Consider the following 18,956-nt stretch of genomic DNA (forward strand, 5'->3'; position numbering starts at 1 on the left):
TCTCCCAGCACTTTATATTACTCCCAGTGACAGTAGACAGGCCCCTCCTGTGTAAGTGTCTCCCAGCACTTGATGTTACCCCCCAGGGACAGCAGACAGGCCCCTCCTGTGTATGTCTCCCAGCACTTTATATTACCCCCCACTGACAGCAGACAGGGCCCTCCTGTGTATGTGTCTCCCAGCACTTTATATTACCCCCAGTGACAGCAGACAGGCCCCTCCTGTGTATGTGTCTCCCAGCACTTTATATTACCCCCAGTGACAGCAGACAGGCCCTTCCTGTGTACGTGTCTCCCAGCACTTTATATTACCCCCCCAGGGACAGCAGACAGGCCCCTCCTGTGTATGTGTCTCCCAGCACTTTATATTACCCCCCACTGACAGCAGACAGGCCCCTCCTGTGTATGTGTCTAACAGCACTTGATGTTACCCCCCAGGGACAGCAGACAGGCCCCTCTTGTGTATGTCTCCCAGCTCTTTATATTACCCCCCACTGAGAGCAGACAAGCCCCTCCTGTGTTTGTCTCCCAGCACTTTATATTACCCTCCAGGGACAGCAGACAGGCCCCTCCTGTGTAGGTGTCTCCCAGCACTTTATATTACCCCCAGGGACAGCAGACAGGCCCCTCCTGTGTATGTGTCTTCCAGCACTTTATATTACCCCACCAGTGAAAGCAGACAGGCCTCTCCTGTGTATGTGTCTCCCAGCACTTGATGTTACCCCCCAGGGACAGCAGACAGGCCCCTCCTGTCCTCCTGTGTATGTCTCCCAGCACTTTATATTACCCCCCACTGACAGCAGACAGGCCCCTCCTGTGTATGTGTCTCTCAGCACTTTATATTACCCCCCACTGACAGCAGACAGGCCCCTCCTGTGTATGTGTCTCTCAGCACTTTATATTACCCCCCACTGACAGCAGACAGGCCCCTCCTGTGTATGTGTCTCCCAGCACTTTATATTACCCCCAGTGACAGCAGACAGGCCCCTCCTGTGTATTTGTCTCCCAGCACTTGATGTTACCCCCCAGGGACAGCAGACTGGCCCCTCCTGTGTATGTGTCTCCCAGCACTTTATATTACCACCAGTGACAGCAGACAGGCCCCTCCTGTGTATGTGTCTCCCAGCACTTGATGTTACCCCCCAGGGACAGCAGACTGGCCCCTCCTGTGTATGTCTCCCAGCACTTTATATTACCCCCCACTGACAGCAGACAGGCCCCTCCTGTGTATGTGTCTCTCAGCACTTTATATTACCCCCCCAGGGACAGCAGACAGGCCCCTCTTGTGTATGTGTCTCCCAGCACTTTATATTACCCCAAGGGACAGCACACAGGCTCCTCCTCCGTGTATGTGTCTCCCAGCACTTTATATTACCCCCAGAGACAGCAGACAGGCACCTCCTGTGTATGTGTCTGCCAGCACTTTATATTACCCCCCCCCCCCAGGGACAGCAGACAGGTCTATCCTGTGTATGTCTCCCAGCACTTTGTGACCCCCAGTGACAGCAGACAGGCCCCTCCTGTGTATGTGTCTCCCAGCACTTTATATTACCCCCTAGGGGCAGCAGACCGGCCCCTCCTGTGTTTATATCTCCCAGCACTTTATATTACCCCCCAGGGACAGCAGACAGGCCCCTCCTGTGTATGTCTTCCAGCACTTTATATTACCCCCCAGGGACAGAAGACAGGTCCATCCTGTGTATGTCTCCCAGCACTTTGTGACACCCCAGGGACAGCGGACAGGTCCATCCTGTGTATGTGTCTCCCAGCACTTTATATTACCCCCCACTGACAGCAGACAGGCCCCTCCTGTGTATGTGTCTCCCAGCACTTTATGTTACCCCCCAGGGACAGCACACAGGTCCATCCTGTGTATGTCTCACAGCACTTTGTGACCCCCAGTGACAGCAGACAGGCCCCTTCTGTGTATCTGTCTCCCAGCACTTTATATTACCCCCCAGGGACAGCAGAAAGGTCCATCCTGTGTATGTCTCCCAGCACTTTATATTACCCCCAGTGACAGCAGACAGGCCCCTCCTGTGTACGTGTCTCCCAGCACTTTATATTACCCCTCCCCCCAGTGACAGCAGACAGGCGCCTCCTGTGTATGTGTCTCCCAGCACTTTATATTACCCCCCAGGGACAGCAGACAGGTCCATCCTGTGTATATGTCTCCCAGTACTTTGTTACACCGCAGGGACAGCAGACAGGCCCCTCCTGTGTATGTGTCTCCCAGCACTTTATATTACCCCCAGGGACAGCAGACAGGCCCCTCCTGTGTATGTGTCTCCCAGCACTTTGTTACCCCCCAGTGACAGCAGACAGGCCCCTCCTATGTATGTGTCTCCCAGCACTTTATATTACCCCCCCAGTGACAGCAGACAGGCCACTCCTGTGTATGTGTCTCCCAGCACTTTATATTACCACCCCAGTGACAGCAGACAGGCCCCTCCTGTGTATGTGTCTCCCAGCACTTTATATTACCCCCAGGGACAGCAGACAGGCCCCTCCTGTGTATGTGTCTCCAGCACTTTATATTACCCCCCAGGGACAGCAGACAGGCCCCTCCTGTGTATGTGTCTCCCAGCACTTTATATTATCCCCAGGGACAGCAGACAGGCCCCAGCTGTGTATGTGTCTCCCAGCACTTTATATTACCCCCCAGTGACAGCAGACAGGCCCCTCCTGTGTATGTGTCTCCCAGCACTTTATATTACCCCCCAGTGACAGCAGACAGGCCCCTCCTGTGTATGTGTCTCACAGCACTTTATATTACCTCCAGTGACAGCAGACAGGCCCCTCCTGTGTATGTGTCTCCCAGCACTTTATATTACCCACCAGGGACAGCAGAAAGGTCCATCCTGTGTATGTCTCCCAGAACTTTATATTACCCCCAGTGACAGCAGACAGGCCCCTCCTGTGTATGTGTCTCCCAGCACTTTATATTACCCCCCCAGGGACAGCAGACAGGCCCATACTGTGTATGTGTCTCCCAGCACTTTATATTACCCCAGGTGACAACAGACAGGCCCCTCCTGTGTATGTGTCTCCCAGCACTTGATGTTATCCCCCAGGGACAGCAGACAGGCCCCTCCTGTGTATGTGTCTCCCAGCACTTTATATTACTCCCAGTGACAGTAGACAGTGTGTCTCCCAGCACTTGATGTTACCCCCCAGGGACAGCAGACAGGCCCCTCCTGTGTATGTCTCCCAGCACTTTATATTACCCCCCACTGACAGCAGACAGGCCCCTCCTGTGTATGTGTCTCCCAGCACTTTATATTACCCCCAGTGACAGCAGACAGGCCCCTCCTGTGTATGTGTCTCCCAGCACTTTATATTACCCCCAGTGACAGCAGACAGGCCCCTCCTGTGTATGTGTCTCCCAGCACTTTCTATTACCCCCCACTGACAGCAGACAGGCCCCTCCTGTGTATGTGTCTCCCAGCACTTGATGTTACCCCCCAGGGACAGCAGACAGGCCCCTCTTGTGTATGTCTCCCAGCTCTTTATATTACCCCCCACTGAGAGCAGACAGGCCCCTCCTGTGTTTGTCTCCCAGCACTTTATATTACCCTCCAGGGACAGCAGACATGCCCCTCCTGTGTAGGTGTCTCCCAGCACTTTATATTACCCCCAGGGACAGCAGACAGGCCCCTCCTGTGTATGTGTCTTCCAGCACTTTATATTACCCCACCAGTGAAAGCAGACAGGCCTCTCCTGTGTATGTGTCTCCCAGCACTTGATGTTACCCCCCAGGGACAGCAGACAGGCCCCTCCTGTCCTCCTGTGTATGTCTCCCAGCACTTTATATTACCCCCCACTGACAGCAGACAGGCCCCTCCTGTGTATGTGTCTCTCAGCACTTTATATTACCCCCCACTGACAGCAGACAGGCCCCTCCTGTGTATGCGTCTCCCAGCACTTTATATTACCCCCCAGTGACAGCAGACCGGCCCCTCCTGTGTACTTGTCTCCCAGCACTTTATATTACCCCCCCAGGGACAGCAGACAGGCCCCTCCTGTGTATGTGTCTCCCAGCACTTTATATTACCACCAGTGACAGCAGACAGGCCCCTCCTGTGTATTTGTCTCCCAGCACTTGATGTTACCCCCCAGGGACAGCAGACTGGCCCCTCCTGTGTATGTCTCCCAGCACTTTATATTACCCCCCACTGACAGCAGACAGGCCCCTCCTGTGTATGTGTCTCTCAGCACTTTATATTACCCTCCAGGGACAGCAGACAGGCCCTTCCCGTGTATGTGTCTCCCAGCACTTTATATTACCCCCAGGGTCAGCAGACAGGCCCCTCCTCTGTGTATGTGTCTCCCAGCACTTTATATTACCCCCAGGGACAGCAGACAGGCCCCTCCTGTGTATGCGTCTCCCAGCACTTTATATTACCCCCACTGACAGCAGACAGACCCCTCCTGTGTATGCGTCTCCCAGCACTTTATATTACCCCCACTGACAGCAGACAGGCCCCTCTTGTGTATGTCTCCCAGCACTTTGTGACCCCCAGTGACAGCAGACAGGTCCCTCCTGTGTATGTGTCTCCCAGCAGCTCCCAGTCCTGCTGTGAGCCGGTATAAATGGGAGAACCCCCCCATGTGTCGTTGCTATGGGGCCACTGTCACTGTGTGTGGACCGCAGCAGATGACATCTCTACAAAGCTCCAGCCGGCAGCTGCGGGGTTAACATGGAGTCTCCGCCCCCTCACGTGGTGCTGCAGCCTGCCAGTCGCCGCGGCGCTCGGCAGTCCACGCCCCCTGACGTCACGCCGCAGGGCCGGGCGCAGGCGCAGTGCGAGGTAAACAGACTCCAGAGGGAAGAAGCCGACGCCGCTGTGTCTGCCGCCCGGAGCTCCGCCGCCGCCGGTCACCACACAGCCGGGAGACGCCAGCCATCCCCCTTTCTCCGGTGCCCACCAGCCGCGCTCTCCGACCCCCCTCAGCCCGCCGCCTTGTTGTTCTCCTCCTCGCCGAGGCGACTGGTTCCATCCGGTTCCTGCGCCTGCGCACTGAGCTGTGGGCAGGAGGCTGACAGGATGGTGCAGAAGGACGGGCAAGCGGCGGCCGTCACCCCGGAGCCCGACACCGAGGCCGGCCCCAACCCCCTGGTCCCTGAGCTGGCGGCCAACGTCCCTGCCGGGGAGGACACGGACACTGAGACGGAGACCGCAATCTCCCGGAGGTTCCTGTGCGGCGTGGTGGAGGGTAGGTGCCCCTGCGTGTGTGTCAGTCTCCGGGGAGTCCCAGTATGAGGGCCACAGGGGCCCGGTGACATGGCTCTGCACTAAACACTGTTACATGCACATACGCAGTGCTGAGGCTGCCGCACAGGCTCCTGGGAAGGATAGGAAAAGTAGGTCGTGACGTCACGCCAGGGAGATTGACATTTACGTCACTACAGCCGGGCCCCATGAGTGATGAGAGCCCCCTCAACTCACCCACTCCATAGCATCCCACATTCAGACACTAGCCTGCTCTGCACCCAGGGGTAAGCAACCTCCAGCTGCTGTGGAACTACACGTGCCAGCATCCTTTACAGCAAGACTATGGCAGGTCATGCTGGTATTTGTAGTTCCACAGCAGTTGCAGCGCCACAAGTTACGTACACTTGTGTAATAGTCAACCCCTTTACTGCCACTAACCTGCATTAATATGTGTTATAGCAGGCATGCAGTGCCAGGTAACTAACGTGTGCCCCTCACCCTCTCTGTGCATCCCCCTGCACTGCCACTAACCTGCATTAATATGTGTTATAGCAGGCATGTGGTACGGGCTAAGTATCATCTGCTTGTTTCTATGGCAGGTAATATGGGTCATACACATATTTACTGCATTGCTTACGGCCCATTGCCCTCTCTGTAGCATAGTGTTGGGATACCGGCTGACAAAATACCGACATCGGCATCGCAATGCTCAGAATCCAGACAGGGGTATAGGTAAGTATCCTAACCCTTATATCTATTATAGTAAGTATTTAATAAGGCCCAGGTGAGTAGTGCAGTGTTATACCGCCCCTCACCCTCTCCATAGTGTCACCCCCTTTTCTGACACTTTCATGGGTCATATAAGTAATTTGTGCCCCTTTCCATAGTATCACCCTCTTTTCTGACACTTTAATGGGCCATATAAGTAATGTGTGCCTCTCTCCATGCTACCACCCCCTGTTCTGACACTAATCTGCTTGTATAATTTTATAGCAGGCATGTAATATGGGCCAGATAATTAGCTATATCTGTTTTAGTAGTGATGTAATACAGGCCATAAAAGTCATTTATGCCACTCACCCTCTCTATAGCATCGCCCCTTTAATGACACTATTGTGTATGTATATCTGTTAGAGTAGACATAATAAGTGCCATATAAGTAAATACGACTGTATTACATTTCCCTGTCACCCTCTTTATAGCAACTCACTTACTGCAACTAACCTGCATGTATGTCATTTAAATCTGATATATGTCAGGGGGATATCATGTCATTGAATGCATGTTCTCTTTTGTACAGTGAATCTACCCGGGCTATGGGATAGTGGTGATATAATGAGGGAGCGCTGAAACAACAGTTATATCAGTGAGGAGTTTTTTTTCTGTGCATATTCCATAGGTTGCTCTATCCAGGTTTACATTAGTGTTGACACTGATACACAGTAAGAGGGAAATTAATCTGCCACATAACAAGTAGCTGTGCCATGGATATATGGAAAGTGACCTGCTCTTGAGGATTAAATGTATTCAGGATTACAGTTTACTACCTACGATATTAACTTTCCTTGAAATCTGCTGCAGAGATATATATATATATATATATATATATATATATATATATATGTATGTATGTGTATATATGTATGGACATGCTACCAGATTTGTCTAACTCTTATGGGAGTGGCTGCTGCTCGAGAGCGATCTATCCAGCAGATCTCTGGGTTTATACTGATTTGGGCAGATACCGCTCCCTCCCGCAGCTTGAGGAGACGCAGAGCTCTCCGAGAACTTAAATGACCTCTGTTGTATAAATTGTACTTCATACAAAAGGGGGCCGGTGTTCTGAATGTGTTACAGCAGCGAGCAGCACACAAATAATGTAAAATGATTCATTGCCGGTCGCTGTATTTGCCAGAGGAGTGAGAGGAAGCACAGATGGGAGGAAAATACATGGTGCATCCACTCACTGCACCTCTTACAGCTGTCGTCATAGGGTTAATATTTAAAGAGCAACTAAAGCTGCTAGTGAAAAAAAATTATATATTTAAGACTGTGAATGCCTACGCCGAGCAATATGCATGAGACAACTAAAAGGGTTTATACCTTTCTTAGCTCTCTGATGTGCACCAGACCATATGAAGAGCCTAAATATGACTCCTAATTAGGGGGTAGGTACTGCTCTGCTGTTTATAATAAGTGCAGTGCAATGTCACAGTAACACCTTCATGGTTCGTTTGTAAACATTGAGGTTTATTACAGGGGAAGGCAACCTGTGGAACTACACCTCCCAGCATGCCCTGCCACAGTTGTGCTGTTAGGTAGTTTTAAAACTGACAGGGCTGGAGTGCCACAGGGTTGCCTACCCCTGGTTTGTTAAATGGACTATATTCAGCTCTTGGTGAGGAGGAGCCACCTACAGTCAGGTGCATAAATATTGGGACATTGACCGAATTTTCATATTTTGGCCTCTATTCACCACCACAATGGCTTTGAAATGAAACAAACAAGATGTGCTTTAACTGCAGACTTTCAGATTTAATTTGAGGGTAATTACATCCAAATCAGGTGAACGGTGTAGGAATTACAGCAGTTTCTATATGTGCCTCCCACTTTTTAAGGGGCCAAAAGTAATGGGACAAACTACACAATCCTAAATCTAACTTTCACTTTTTAATACTTTGTTGTAAATCCTTTGCAGGTAATTACAGCCTGAAGTCTGGAACGCATAGACATCACCAGACACTGGGTTTCATCCCTGGTGATCTCTGCCAGGCCTCTACTGCAAATGTCTTCAGTTCCTGCTTGTTCTTGGGGCATTTTCCCTTCAGTCTTGTCTTCATTAAGTGAAATGCATGCTCAATCGGATTCAGGTCAGGGGATTGACTTGGCCATTGCATAACATTCCACTTTTTTGCCTTAAAAAACTCTTTGGTTGCTTTTGCAGTATGCTTCGGGTCATTGCCCATCTGCACTGTGAAGCGCTGTCCAATGAGTTCTGAAGCATTTGACTGAATATGAGCATATAATATTGCCTGAAACACTTCAGAATTCATTCTGCTGCTTTTGTCAGCAGTCACATCATCAATAAATACAAGGGAAGCAGTTCCATTGGCAGCCATACATGCCCACGCCATGACACTACCACCACCATGCTTCACTGATGAGGTGGTATGTTTTGGATCATGAGCAGTTCCTTTCCTTCTCCATACTCTTCTCTTCCCATCACTCTGGTACAAGTTGATCTTTGTCTCATCTGTCCATAGGATGTTGTTCCAGAACTGTAATGGCTTTTTTAGATGTTGTTTGGCAAACTCTAATCTGGTCTTCCTGTTTTTGTGGCTCACCAATGTTTTACATCTTGTGGTGAACCCTCTATATTCACTCTTGTGAAGTCTTCTCTTGATTGTTGACTTTGACACACATACACCTACCTCCTGGAGAGTGTTCTTGATTTGGCCAACTGTTGTGAAGGGGTTTTTCTTCACCAGGGAAATTATTATTATCATTTATTTATATGGCGCCACAAGTGTTCCGCAGCGCCTTACAAAGTACAAAAACAAATTGTATACAAGTGACTTACAGAACAATTCAATACAGGACATGGATAATATATATTGCTACATTAGCGACCATATCACCCAGATAAGCAACAGAGCATAAGCAACCAAGTGTTAGGTGCCCTAGTGGTGAGTAAGAAGTAAATTACACTATAGTAAGGAGAAGCACAAGAGGGTAGCTGGCCCTGCTCGTGAGAGCTTACAATCTAAAAAGGTGGGGGAAGACAAACTGGGTTGACACAGATGGGGACGAAGGAGCACGTAGCAAGGAGTTAGAATGATAGCTGGAAGGCTTTGATGAAGTAGTGGGTCTTGAGAGCCCTTTTGAAGGATTGCAAACAGGTGGAGAGTCTGATGGGGAGTGGGAGAGAGTTCCAGAGGTGGGGAGCAGTGCGGGCAAAATCTTGGAGGCGGGAGTGGGAGGAAGTAATCAGCTGGCATGAAAGGCGGCGTGCATTAGTTGAGCAAAGAGGGCGGAGAGGAGCGTGAAGGGAGATGAGATCAGAGATGTATATGGGAGAAGATTGGGTGAGGGTTTTGTGAGCGAGCGTGAGAACCTTAAATCGGGTTCTAAAAGGGAAGGGGAACCAGTGGAGAGCTTGTAGGAGAGGGGAGGCAGATGTAGAGCGTTTGGAGAGGAAGATAAGCCGTGCAGCAGCATTAAGGATAGACTGGAGAGGAGAGAGATGGAATTTGGGGAGGCCAGATAGGAGGAGGTTACAATAGTCCAATCTGGAGATGACCAGTGAGTGTATGAGATAATTCTTCTGTCATCCACCACAGTTGTTTTCCGTGGTCTTCCGGGTCTTTTGGTGTTGCTGAGCTCTCCGGTGCGTTCTTTCTTTTTAAGAATGTTCCAAACAGTTGATTTGGCCACACCTAATGTTTTTGCTATCTCTCTGATGGGTTTGTTTTGATTTTTCAGCCTAATGATGGCTTGCTTCACTGATAGTGACAGCTCTTTGGATCTCATATTGAGAGTCGACAGCAACTGATGCCAAATGCAAATGTCACACCTAGAATCAACTCCAGACCTTTTTACCTGCTTAATTGATAATGAAATAACGAGGGAAAAGCCCACACCTGTCAATGAATAGCTTTTGAGTTGATAGTCCCATTACTTTTGGCCCCTTAAAAAGTGGGAGGCACATATAGAAACCGTTGTAATTACTACACTGTTCACCTGATTTGGATGTAATTACCCTCAAATTAAATCTGAAAGTCTGCAGTTAAAGCACATCTTGTTTGTTTCATTTCAAAGCCATTGCGGCGGTGAATAGAGGCCAAAATATGAAAAATCTGTCAATGTCCCAATATTTATGGACCTGACTGTATATACACTCCTATTGTAGGGAATAACTGACTACAGACAAGAGTTTTTGGTGAAAAATCAAAATATGTTTAGAAATTGGCCCATGTTACTCCTTAAAAGTGTCCCTGAATGATTGTCGGTGGAAGATATTTCCCTATGAGCATCAGACTTCCTGCTCATTGATCCAATTGAGGGTCATAGCCCCAGGTGGCTGATAAGGTAGACAAAACGCTATGCATCAAATGTTAATCAAGCCATGTCGGTCTGTAGGAAATGTTTTAAACATCTCTGCAAATGTGATCACTTCTTAATATATTGTAACTTTTGTTTTGCATTAGTGGCCTTTTAGAGGGTAGAAAACTTACACATTTTTCCCTTTTACTTAAATTGTGGATGACCCTTCTTGGGATCCTCTCTTTTGCTGTTTTGGTGTACACCCCTCATAATAGGACCAGACCATATGTCAGCCCTGTCCTTCTACTCTCCTTACTATGCTCCTTCAGGTGACTTGTTTTGAGTCTCCAGTCCCGGTAGCTATTACATGGGACCATTGCATCGGAGAGCTGAAGAAGCATTATTACAAGAGCGGAACCCATTCTATTTGTGAATACGCCATATAATTCCATCCTGTGTATGGGGAATGTAGCAATGTTTTTTTGGTTTAATAATATCTTCACAGGAAGCACGTACACGTCCACCTTGCCAAACATTCCATTTAGAATACTTGAATGAGCATAAAATATATGTTCCTACTTGCAGATCGAAGTCTCAGCAGCTGATATTGCTAAATTGTGAAGCGTAGCCGATACCTATAATTGATCTTCATCCATCTGGGCAATTGGCAGTACTGTGATATTGGCAATGTTGTGCAGCAATAGATTCCAGCAGCACAGTACAGCCGCGTACACACCAGCTAATCTTTTGAACGATATCGTAATCGTTCTTAATATCGGCTAGCGTGTATGTGAAAAACGACCAGCGATGCGCGCTCCCGCTGGTCGCTTAGGATAACCCCAGGCGGCTGTTCATGCAGCTCAAGCTGGGGTTATCGTGAGCGGTGCCATACTGCTGAATGCAGCATGGCCCCCCTCCCCAGTCCGTTGTCCGTCGCTCATCGGCAAGTGTGTGTACACTTGCTGATGCTGGGCCCACCCATGATGATATCGCCGCATACACACATCGTGTAGTGTGTATGGGGCTTAAGGAGAAAAGTGACTTGGAAATAGTGTGAAGGAACAATGAGTAGCAGCATTGTGCAAAAGATTTTTCCCCGTGGGCTTCAGGACAGGAAGAGTTCAGACTTCAGTTATCTTCTTATTCAGTCATGTTCCTATAATGGATTCTGGTAAGAAATGTGCTATGTTCTTCCTCCATTTTGACAGACAGGCAGCTAAACTGACCCACACATGAAGCGGACGTTGAGTAATCTGGTAGTTGTATTTCCAGTTCTTGTCTTTGTGCTGAAACACTGATCATTGTGTTTGCATTTCACCAGTTAACGTCTCCATTACGTGTGAGACTTTAAGTGAATATGTAATTAAAAAGCTTTTAAATCTGGGTTCCTTATTTGTAGGGCGTTCGTCTCCTGCACAAACATTCTGGGTTAATAAATCAATATTCATTATCATGCTGCCTATCCATTCTCGCATACCTTACTGAGGCCCGATTATAGCACTAACACCACCTGAAGCAATAGGCTAAGTATTTATTCAGCCCATATAATGGCCGCTTCCGCTATGTATGTTCAACAAGTTTCCATGGTGCATATAGCTCCGCGACAACCAATAGCATATCACCCTTAAGGTGCGTATCCACTAGCAGACTGAAACGATTACCACATTGTAATCGTGCAGTCGTTTCACAGGCTGTGCTGTGCCTACACTGAATGATCAGTAGTTCAGTGCAGGTACCCTCCCTCATCCCTGAGCATGCCCAATCTGTCGTTATCGGCAGATTGACCAGCATGTTCGGTCGAGGATAGATGTCAAAAACGACCAGCGGGAGCGCGCATTGCTGGTCATTTTCGACATTAAACTGCCCGATTTGTGCCCGATTAAACGATAACGTTGTTATCGTTCAATCGCTTTGTTTAATCGGGTAGTGGATACGTGCCTTTATAGTCTAAATGTACAAGTTATATAGGCAAATGCCACACTGGCTGCAGAACATATGCCATCTGAAAACATATTAAATCATTTTCATATTGTCCTGTATGTTGTAATGTAACATGTGCTCTTTGAAACTAATAAACAGTTTAGGGAAAAAAAGCTAATTACACATCACCGGCCAAGACTCTTCATTTTGTCTGTATCTAAAGATCACTATGGCGGATTAATGGAATTTGGTGGAAACGGTAATTGGAAATAATGATTTTTGCTGAATGTTGCAGGTTTTCACTTTCCTGTGAGCTTGTTGGTGTCAAGGCTCATTAATAGCGCTTTGCACTTTGGATCTCCAAGCTGCCATGTATAGAGCCTCGTTCTCACAGTAAGGACACAGTATCAGTAAAATGACAATCTATGTGTGATATAAATGAAGAGCTCTATAGTAGTGTGGCTCGACAGCCGAATCCTTCTCTACATCGGTGCACGTTGTAAGACAGTGTTCTGGGAGATGCTTCATTACCTGCCAGACCTTTCTGCGGCAGTATGAAGTGACCTGTAGCTGGCAGAATCTCAAAAATAGCTCCCTTATTTGCAGCCACTAGAGAAAAAATTCAAGTTGAAGATGATCCGCAGGTGTGGCTCAGTGGCTAAGTGCTCACAAATGGATAGATTCAGAGTTGCATGCAAGTCCGTTTGAAGGATGGATGTTGCCATTTTTAATTATTTATTTATTTGCACTGTAAAAGCATCCATGGAGCGATTATTGAGTCGGTTGCTTTTCCCACCCAACTCCGCTTGAAGGTGAATGAACTGGCGTAGTGTAAGTGGAATGAGAGTGTACGGACAGATGCAGGTTATGCACGCTTATTTTTCACACCATGTATAGGGCTGGTAATGAGTATTTGCACAAGTGGATTCACAGGGGTGGTCGCATAGATGAGTTCAATACAGCAAATGGAAGGAAATCCATATCTGTTTCCGTGCACACCGCGCGGGTACAATTGTGGCCGACTTGCACGCAATTAATTCTTTATTGGCTGCCAAGAAAAACCCAATCACTTTCATGTTTATACTTTGTACAGTTCCATGGTATCTGCAAGGGAGCACTTACAGGCTTCATGGTAATACACTATAGGCGTCAAGGCCATACATAAAGATTGCAACTGGCACTGGTGATTTATAACTGATGCTCTAGCTGGCTACTTTTATGGAGTAGATATGTTTACTTGACTGATGATTCCCTGTACCTACATGTGTTTTCCCTCTCGTTTCTATGTAAAACACTTTGAAATTCATTAATACTAAAGTTTAAGGCGAATTCCATCCAAAACTAAGATATTTTAGGTGGAACTAAGCATGATCGTTTTAATATTAAGGTCCCCATTCTCGCCGGGTCCCTTGATAGAGCTCACAATCAAGTCTGTAATACTCCCTCCTGCTAGATTTCTCCCTCAACTAAAAATATAATGAATGGATATATTTGTAGGTATATTTAGCTTCATGCAAACTATGTCTAGGTATATTCATGGGATATAGGAGCTCATTCAGAGCCGCTCGCAAGCGGGCCGATGTTGCGGTGCTGCGCATGCGCCGCGTCCGGCGTGCGCGAGCCCCGCTGAGCTACTGAAGTTCAGTTGCTACAGGACTTGCAACAAGACGGGGTGGCTGTCGATGGTGAGTGACAGCTCGCCCCGTTTTGTGGGCGGGTAGGGGGGGTGGCTGGACAAACGCAAGCTTTCCCTAGGGAACGAATGACGTTTGTTGGGAGGTCTAACTGACATCACTACTGATGTCCGTAGTGGACTTCCTGCTCTTAGTGCAGGGAGTCCACTCGGCCTTGCGGCAGCTAGACCCTGCCGCAGGGTCTCGTTGCAAGGCCGATGGTCGCGATTATCGCCATGGTCTCCTGGCCGCTCACACAAGGTGTGGGTGGTCTCCCACAGCTTTGCGAGTGGCCGGAGAAAATAAAAAATAAAAAAACGCCCACAGACCCAGCGAGCGGCCAGTGGCTGCGAGTGGGTCTGAATCAGGGCCATAATATGATATAATAATTTAATGTTGCCAAGCAATGTATATAAGCGGTGTTGCACTAGGCTTGTTGGAGAGTCTGGCTATGCTCTTGGCCACGCTTGTTTCACTATAAGTGACATCTGCATAGAGACAAATGTTAGTCACTTTGGGGGTGGTTCAACTCAGCGCAATGTCTAAGTGCCCCGGAAAACAGTTTCCTCCTTCTCCCCGTATTGAACCCCACTGCAAGCAGCAAGAAGGTGATTTGCAGCCCCCTGGTTCACATATCAGAAAGAAGATACAACTGCTCAAGAATCAACAGATGATGTCCGGATCCACGTAATGAGTTGTTCCTGTGCGTCCTTTCCATCCAAATCTGCCGGCCATTCTGGTAGTGCCTGTATCACGTAACGCATGTCACTCTTGCTGTCTTCCTGCTAGGCATGCTGGGACTTTTATTTAAGCATTTTCATTTAATGTTTTTTTATTGGAAATGTACATCTGGATGTGTGTAATACATTGTGAGTTCAGAAGGTTTTTTTTTTGACCTTGAGAACGAATTTATAAAAGGATGGAATTTGGGGTGAAACATGCTTATAGAAACCTACATGTACTATATTGCATTTTTGTTTCTGTGCGGACAATACCGCTAGGAGGAATGCTTTTCACTTTATTCTCATAGACTTGGGGTAAAGGAATTTGTGGGATAAGGATCATCTGCTATGATCTACTTATTTGTGTAATCCACATAATGTGAATACTGCACTATGGATGTAAGGACACACGGATGGAGGAAAACTAAGCAATAATTTAATACCGTTTCTTTATATATTTGCTCTTTCATATTCACACCTGGGGCTATATTTACTAAAGTGAAAGTTTTTAGAAGAGAAGATTCCCATAGCAACCAATCAGATTCTACTTATTTAACTAGCACCTTCTAGAAGATAATAGCTAGAATCTGATTGGTTGCTATAGGTGACATCTACACTTCTAAAAATCTGCACTTTGGTAAATCTACCCCCCTGGCCTTTTGGAAGGAAAAAAAGATACTAGACACACATTTCTGGGAATAAATGACTGTACATGGTAGTTTTGCAGTTTGTCTACCTCCATCTCCATGGTCTGACACTTCTCATTGTGCGATTAAAAAAGATGGTTGGCTTATATTACCAATAATTTACTTTTATAGGGTTATCTGCGAGCAAAACATTCACTTACAGCAAACACTTTACTGGTGAGACCTGAATGCTGTACGAGAGTCTAATTACAGAGATTTAAAGTAAATCAAGCCGACAAGAACATTAACCTGACATTACCTTTTAGAAATAATTCTAGTGGGTATGATTACTACATACTGTATAATACTGTCATGGCACATACAGACATTTCAGCAACAGGTTCAGTACATTGTCTCCATGGGGCTACAAGGTCATGCAGGGTTCTTGCAGACCTGGCAGACATTACTAGCCAACAGTAAATGGGTTTTCTTTTTTTGAGCTACTATAATCAAACCCACTGATTTGGTTTGTGACCCGTCGGTGGCATAGACAGACGATATGTCTGCTCCCCTACATAGTAAGGCAGAGTGCAGCTAATCAATGGGAATAAGTAAATAAGGGGTTATGTTTGTAAAATAGATGCAAAATGGAAACCACAGACACAGAATTCAATAGTGAAAGAAGTGCTATTACTGGAGGCTCAGTGGAGGCAGCACTCTTACCAAACTGATGGAAAGTTGCATTATATGTAACACCGTTCTCATACATCTTATCTGTCTTTCTGCCCAGGGTTCTATGGACGGCCATGGACTATGGAGCAAAGGAAAGAACTTTTTAGAAGGTCAGTAGTGTTTCGGGCGAACTGTGTCATGTATCATTCTGCTGTACAGTGTTCTACTGTAAGTGTTGTGTTTAGATCGAATGACGTTTAGAATGTTACCAACCTAACGATCATGGGCTTAAAGTCCTTTCTCCTTCTCGAGTGCACATTTATTGTTTTGGGGGCTGTCAAAGACCCTCTCATATTAACTTATAATTTAATCAATGGGAAATTCATGTGATGGATCTTAGCAGCCCATGGATTAGTGTGAAGATAGGCCCATCTAAGCAGCAGGGATGACTGGAAGAGCTATACTGTAATGCTGGGCATACACTGCCAGATAAAATGTCTGTCAGACCCACAGACATTTTACCTGGCCGGTTGCCAGCCGCAGATGTCCGTGGCATACACTGTGAGAGAAATCTGTGTATAGCCCGACATCTGCGCTCCGCCCCCGGGGGAGGAGACATTTCCCTGTTCCTTCCTTAGGAAGGAACACAGGAAATGTCTGTCGGCTGCGCTGGGCATACACTGCCCAATGCGGCCGACAGTTTCCCGGGAAATATCGCATCGGACGGGCATGCTGGACAATCCGGCATGCCCGACCGAGGGTTAAATATTTAACCCTCGGTCGCCCCCCCCCCCCCATGCTACAATTATCGCGGCGATCCGCCGATATCGGGCGGATCGTCCCGATAATTGCAGCGTGTATGGCCAGCATAAGTGACATTTCATGTTTTGTTTTTCCTTTCCTTTGTTTGCTTTAAATTGACCAAACATGTCTGAGACCAAGGCCCATCTTTATCAGCCAGTGATATTCTTGTGATCACTCGTTACTAATCTTAAACTGTGCTCCAACCAATCAGCTCCTGTCATGTGTTTGAAAAGTGACAGGAGCGATTAGGATAAGATTAGTAACGAGTGGTAACAAGAATATCGCTATGATAAATTTGGGTCTAAGTTAGTCATCTCTGCTCTTCAGTTCTCTGGACAGACCCAACGATGCACCTTGTGGTGCTTGGACTATAGCTCCATAGAATGCTGTGTTTCACATTTACTAGTTTACAGCTGAATGATCTTGTTCTACAGTTTCTTGGAATTGTTTATTAAATGTGAAACATCCCTTTATTATCAGCCAGTTAGGTCTAAAACAGCCTTATTGAGTGCCAAAAGTGTGGTGGATGTAAAGGGCAGCATAGTTGGTGTAATGGTTAGCATTGCATCCTCACAGCTCCAAAGTTTTGGGTTTGATTCCCTTCCCACAGTCCCTAACTGTGTGGAGTTTGTACATTCTCTGTTTAAATGGGGTATTTTCAGGATACACTGGTTTTCTCCCACAATCTAAAACATACTGGTAGAGTAATTGGATTCTGACAATAATGAACCATAGTGTACGTGTGATAGGGAATATAGATTGTGAGCTCTACTGGGACAGGGACTGATGTGAATGGCCAAATATTCTTTATAAACTGCTGGATAATAGTGTATAAATATCTGGTAATAAAAGCACAGCATACATGGGGCACCTATGAACATGGTTCTGCTGTATAGATAGTTCTATCTAGTGCACTTCTGTTGTTTGGAAGATAAAGTTGTCTGAATTAAAGTTCTTATTGAAGCATTTTAGTTTTGTCAAGTCATGATCCTATTTGTTCCTGCTTTAATGGTTGAAACTTTCCTGTCTTCTACCATAGACTACAGAAGTGGGGACTTAACACATACCTGTATGCACCAAAAGATGACTACAAGCACAGAATGTTTTGGAGAGAAATGTACTCTGTGGAAGAAGCTGGTAATTACTCCTCTTTATCCATTGTGGGTTTCTTCAGTCCCCCTCTAAGCTTTGTATGTGGGTGTCTAATCATGGTATTCACATGCAGTTTGCCTGCTCATAATGATCCTGTGAGCACTGGATACTGTAGAAGCTGCAGTTGTCAGCACTGTAGATTTTCTCCCTCAAATCAACTGACTCCAGATTAGAGTGTCTCAAAAGGGACAACCACAGACCCAAATATCTTGATGGGGGATATTTTATCAAAGACAGTCCCTCTTCAGTACCTGGTCCCTCCTCTGACACTTTCATGAGGCGGACTACCAGGGTATACAGTTGCTGTTGATATATGAATAAAAGCACTTGATGGGATAGCCACATTTCTGCCTTCACTACACCACTTCTATCCGCCCCCATCCATAGAAAATTGTAATCTTTGGGAAGTGATTGTCGAGGGGTGGACGTCCCGGGATGCAGTCAGAATGCCGACCGCCGGCTTCCCGACTGTCAATTCCCGGCAGGGTAGTAATGACAGGCGTTGAAATCCCGCCGCCTGTCATTTAGACCTACGCCGGGAGCTCGACGCACGGCATACCGAACGAAGGTAAGCCGGGTGCGTGGAGCCGCGGGTTGGGGGGAGGATTAGGTTTTAGGGCTCCCGGGGGGGACTTTGCTTTAGGCACCCCCCCCCCCCCAGGATAGTTTAGGTTTAGGCTAGGGGAAGGGGGGGTAGGGATAGGCATCCCCGGGGGGAGGTTAGAGTTAGGCACCCCCACGGGGGACTTAGGTTTAGGGTACGGGGGGGGGTTTATGGTTAGGCACTAGGGGGGAGGTTAGGGTTATGCACCCCTAAGGGAGGGTTAGTGTGGGTAGAATTAGGGTTACTTACCTTAATCCGCTGTCGAGATCTTCACCCCTGCTGGGCTTCCACTGTCGGTACTGATTCTGGATGTCCCAGATGTTCCAAGGTAATGTTGAGTTGCCTGGGTGCTGGGGTTTCAGAAACTCTGCTATATGCAGTACTGAGCCATGCTGACCGCCAATCCCTCAGAGCAAGACCTCATGCCAAGTGAGAGCAGCCGCTGTACAAGGCTGTTGTAGAGGCACAGGAACAATAGGGGAAAGCAGTGACGTGACATATTATTTCTATGACCCTGATTACTGG

At 47.3% G+C, this 18,956-nt stretch overlaps 1 protein-coding gene across 1 annotated transcript in view; it reads left to right on the forward strand.

The window, feature by feature from the left end:
• The first annotated feature begins 4,780 nt into the window (after window positions 1-4,780).
• Window positions 4,781-18,956, forward strand: part of OGA (O-GlcNAcase) — a 49,319-nt gene continuing 35,143 nt past the window's right edge. The window contains exons 1-3 of the mRNA XM_088449987.1: window positions 4,781-5,216; window positions 15,990-16,041; window positions 17,715-17,812. Coding sequence (XP_088306113.1) covers window positions 5,048-5,216; window positions 15,990-16,041; window positions 17,715-17,812 — 319 coding nt within the window. The 5' untranslated portion in view covers window positions 4,781-5,047. The remainder of the gene's footprint in view (window positions 5,217-15,989; window positions 16,042-17,714; window positions 17,813-18,956) is intronic.

This window comes from Taudactylus pleione, unplaced genomic scaffold, assembly GCF_031769625.1.
Source record: "Taudactylus pleione unplaced genomic scaffold, aTauple2 ptg000502l, whole genome shotgun sequence".
NCBI lineage: Eukaryota > Metazoa > Chordata > Amphibia > Anura > Myobatrachidae > Taudactylus > Taudactylus pleione.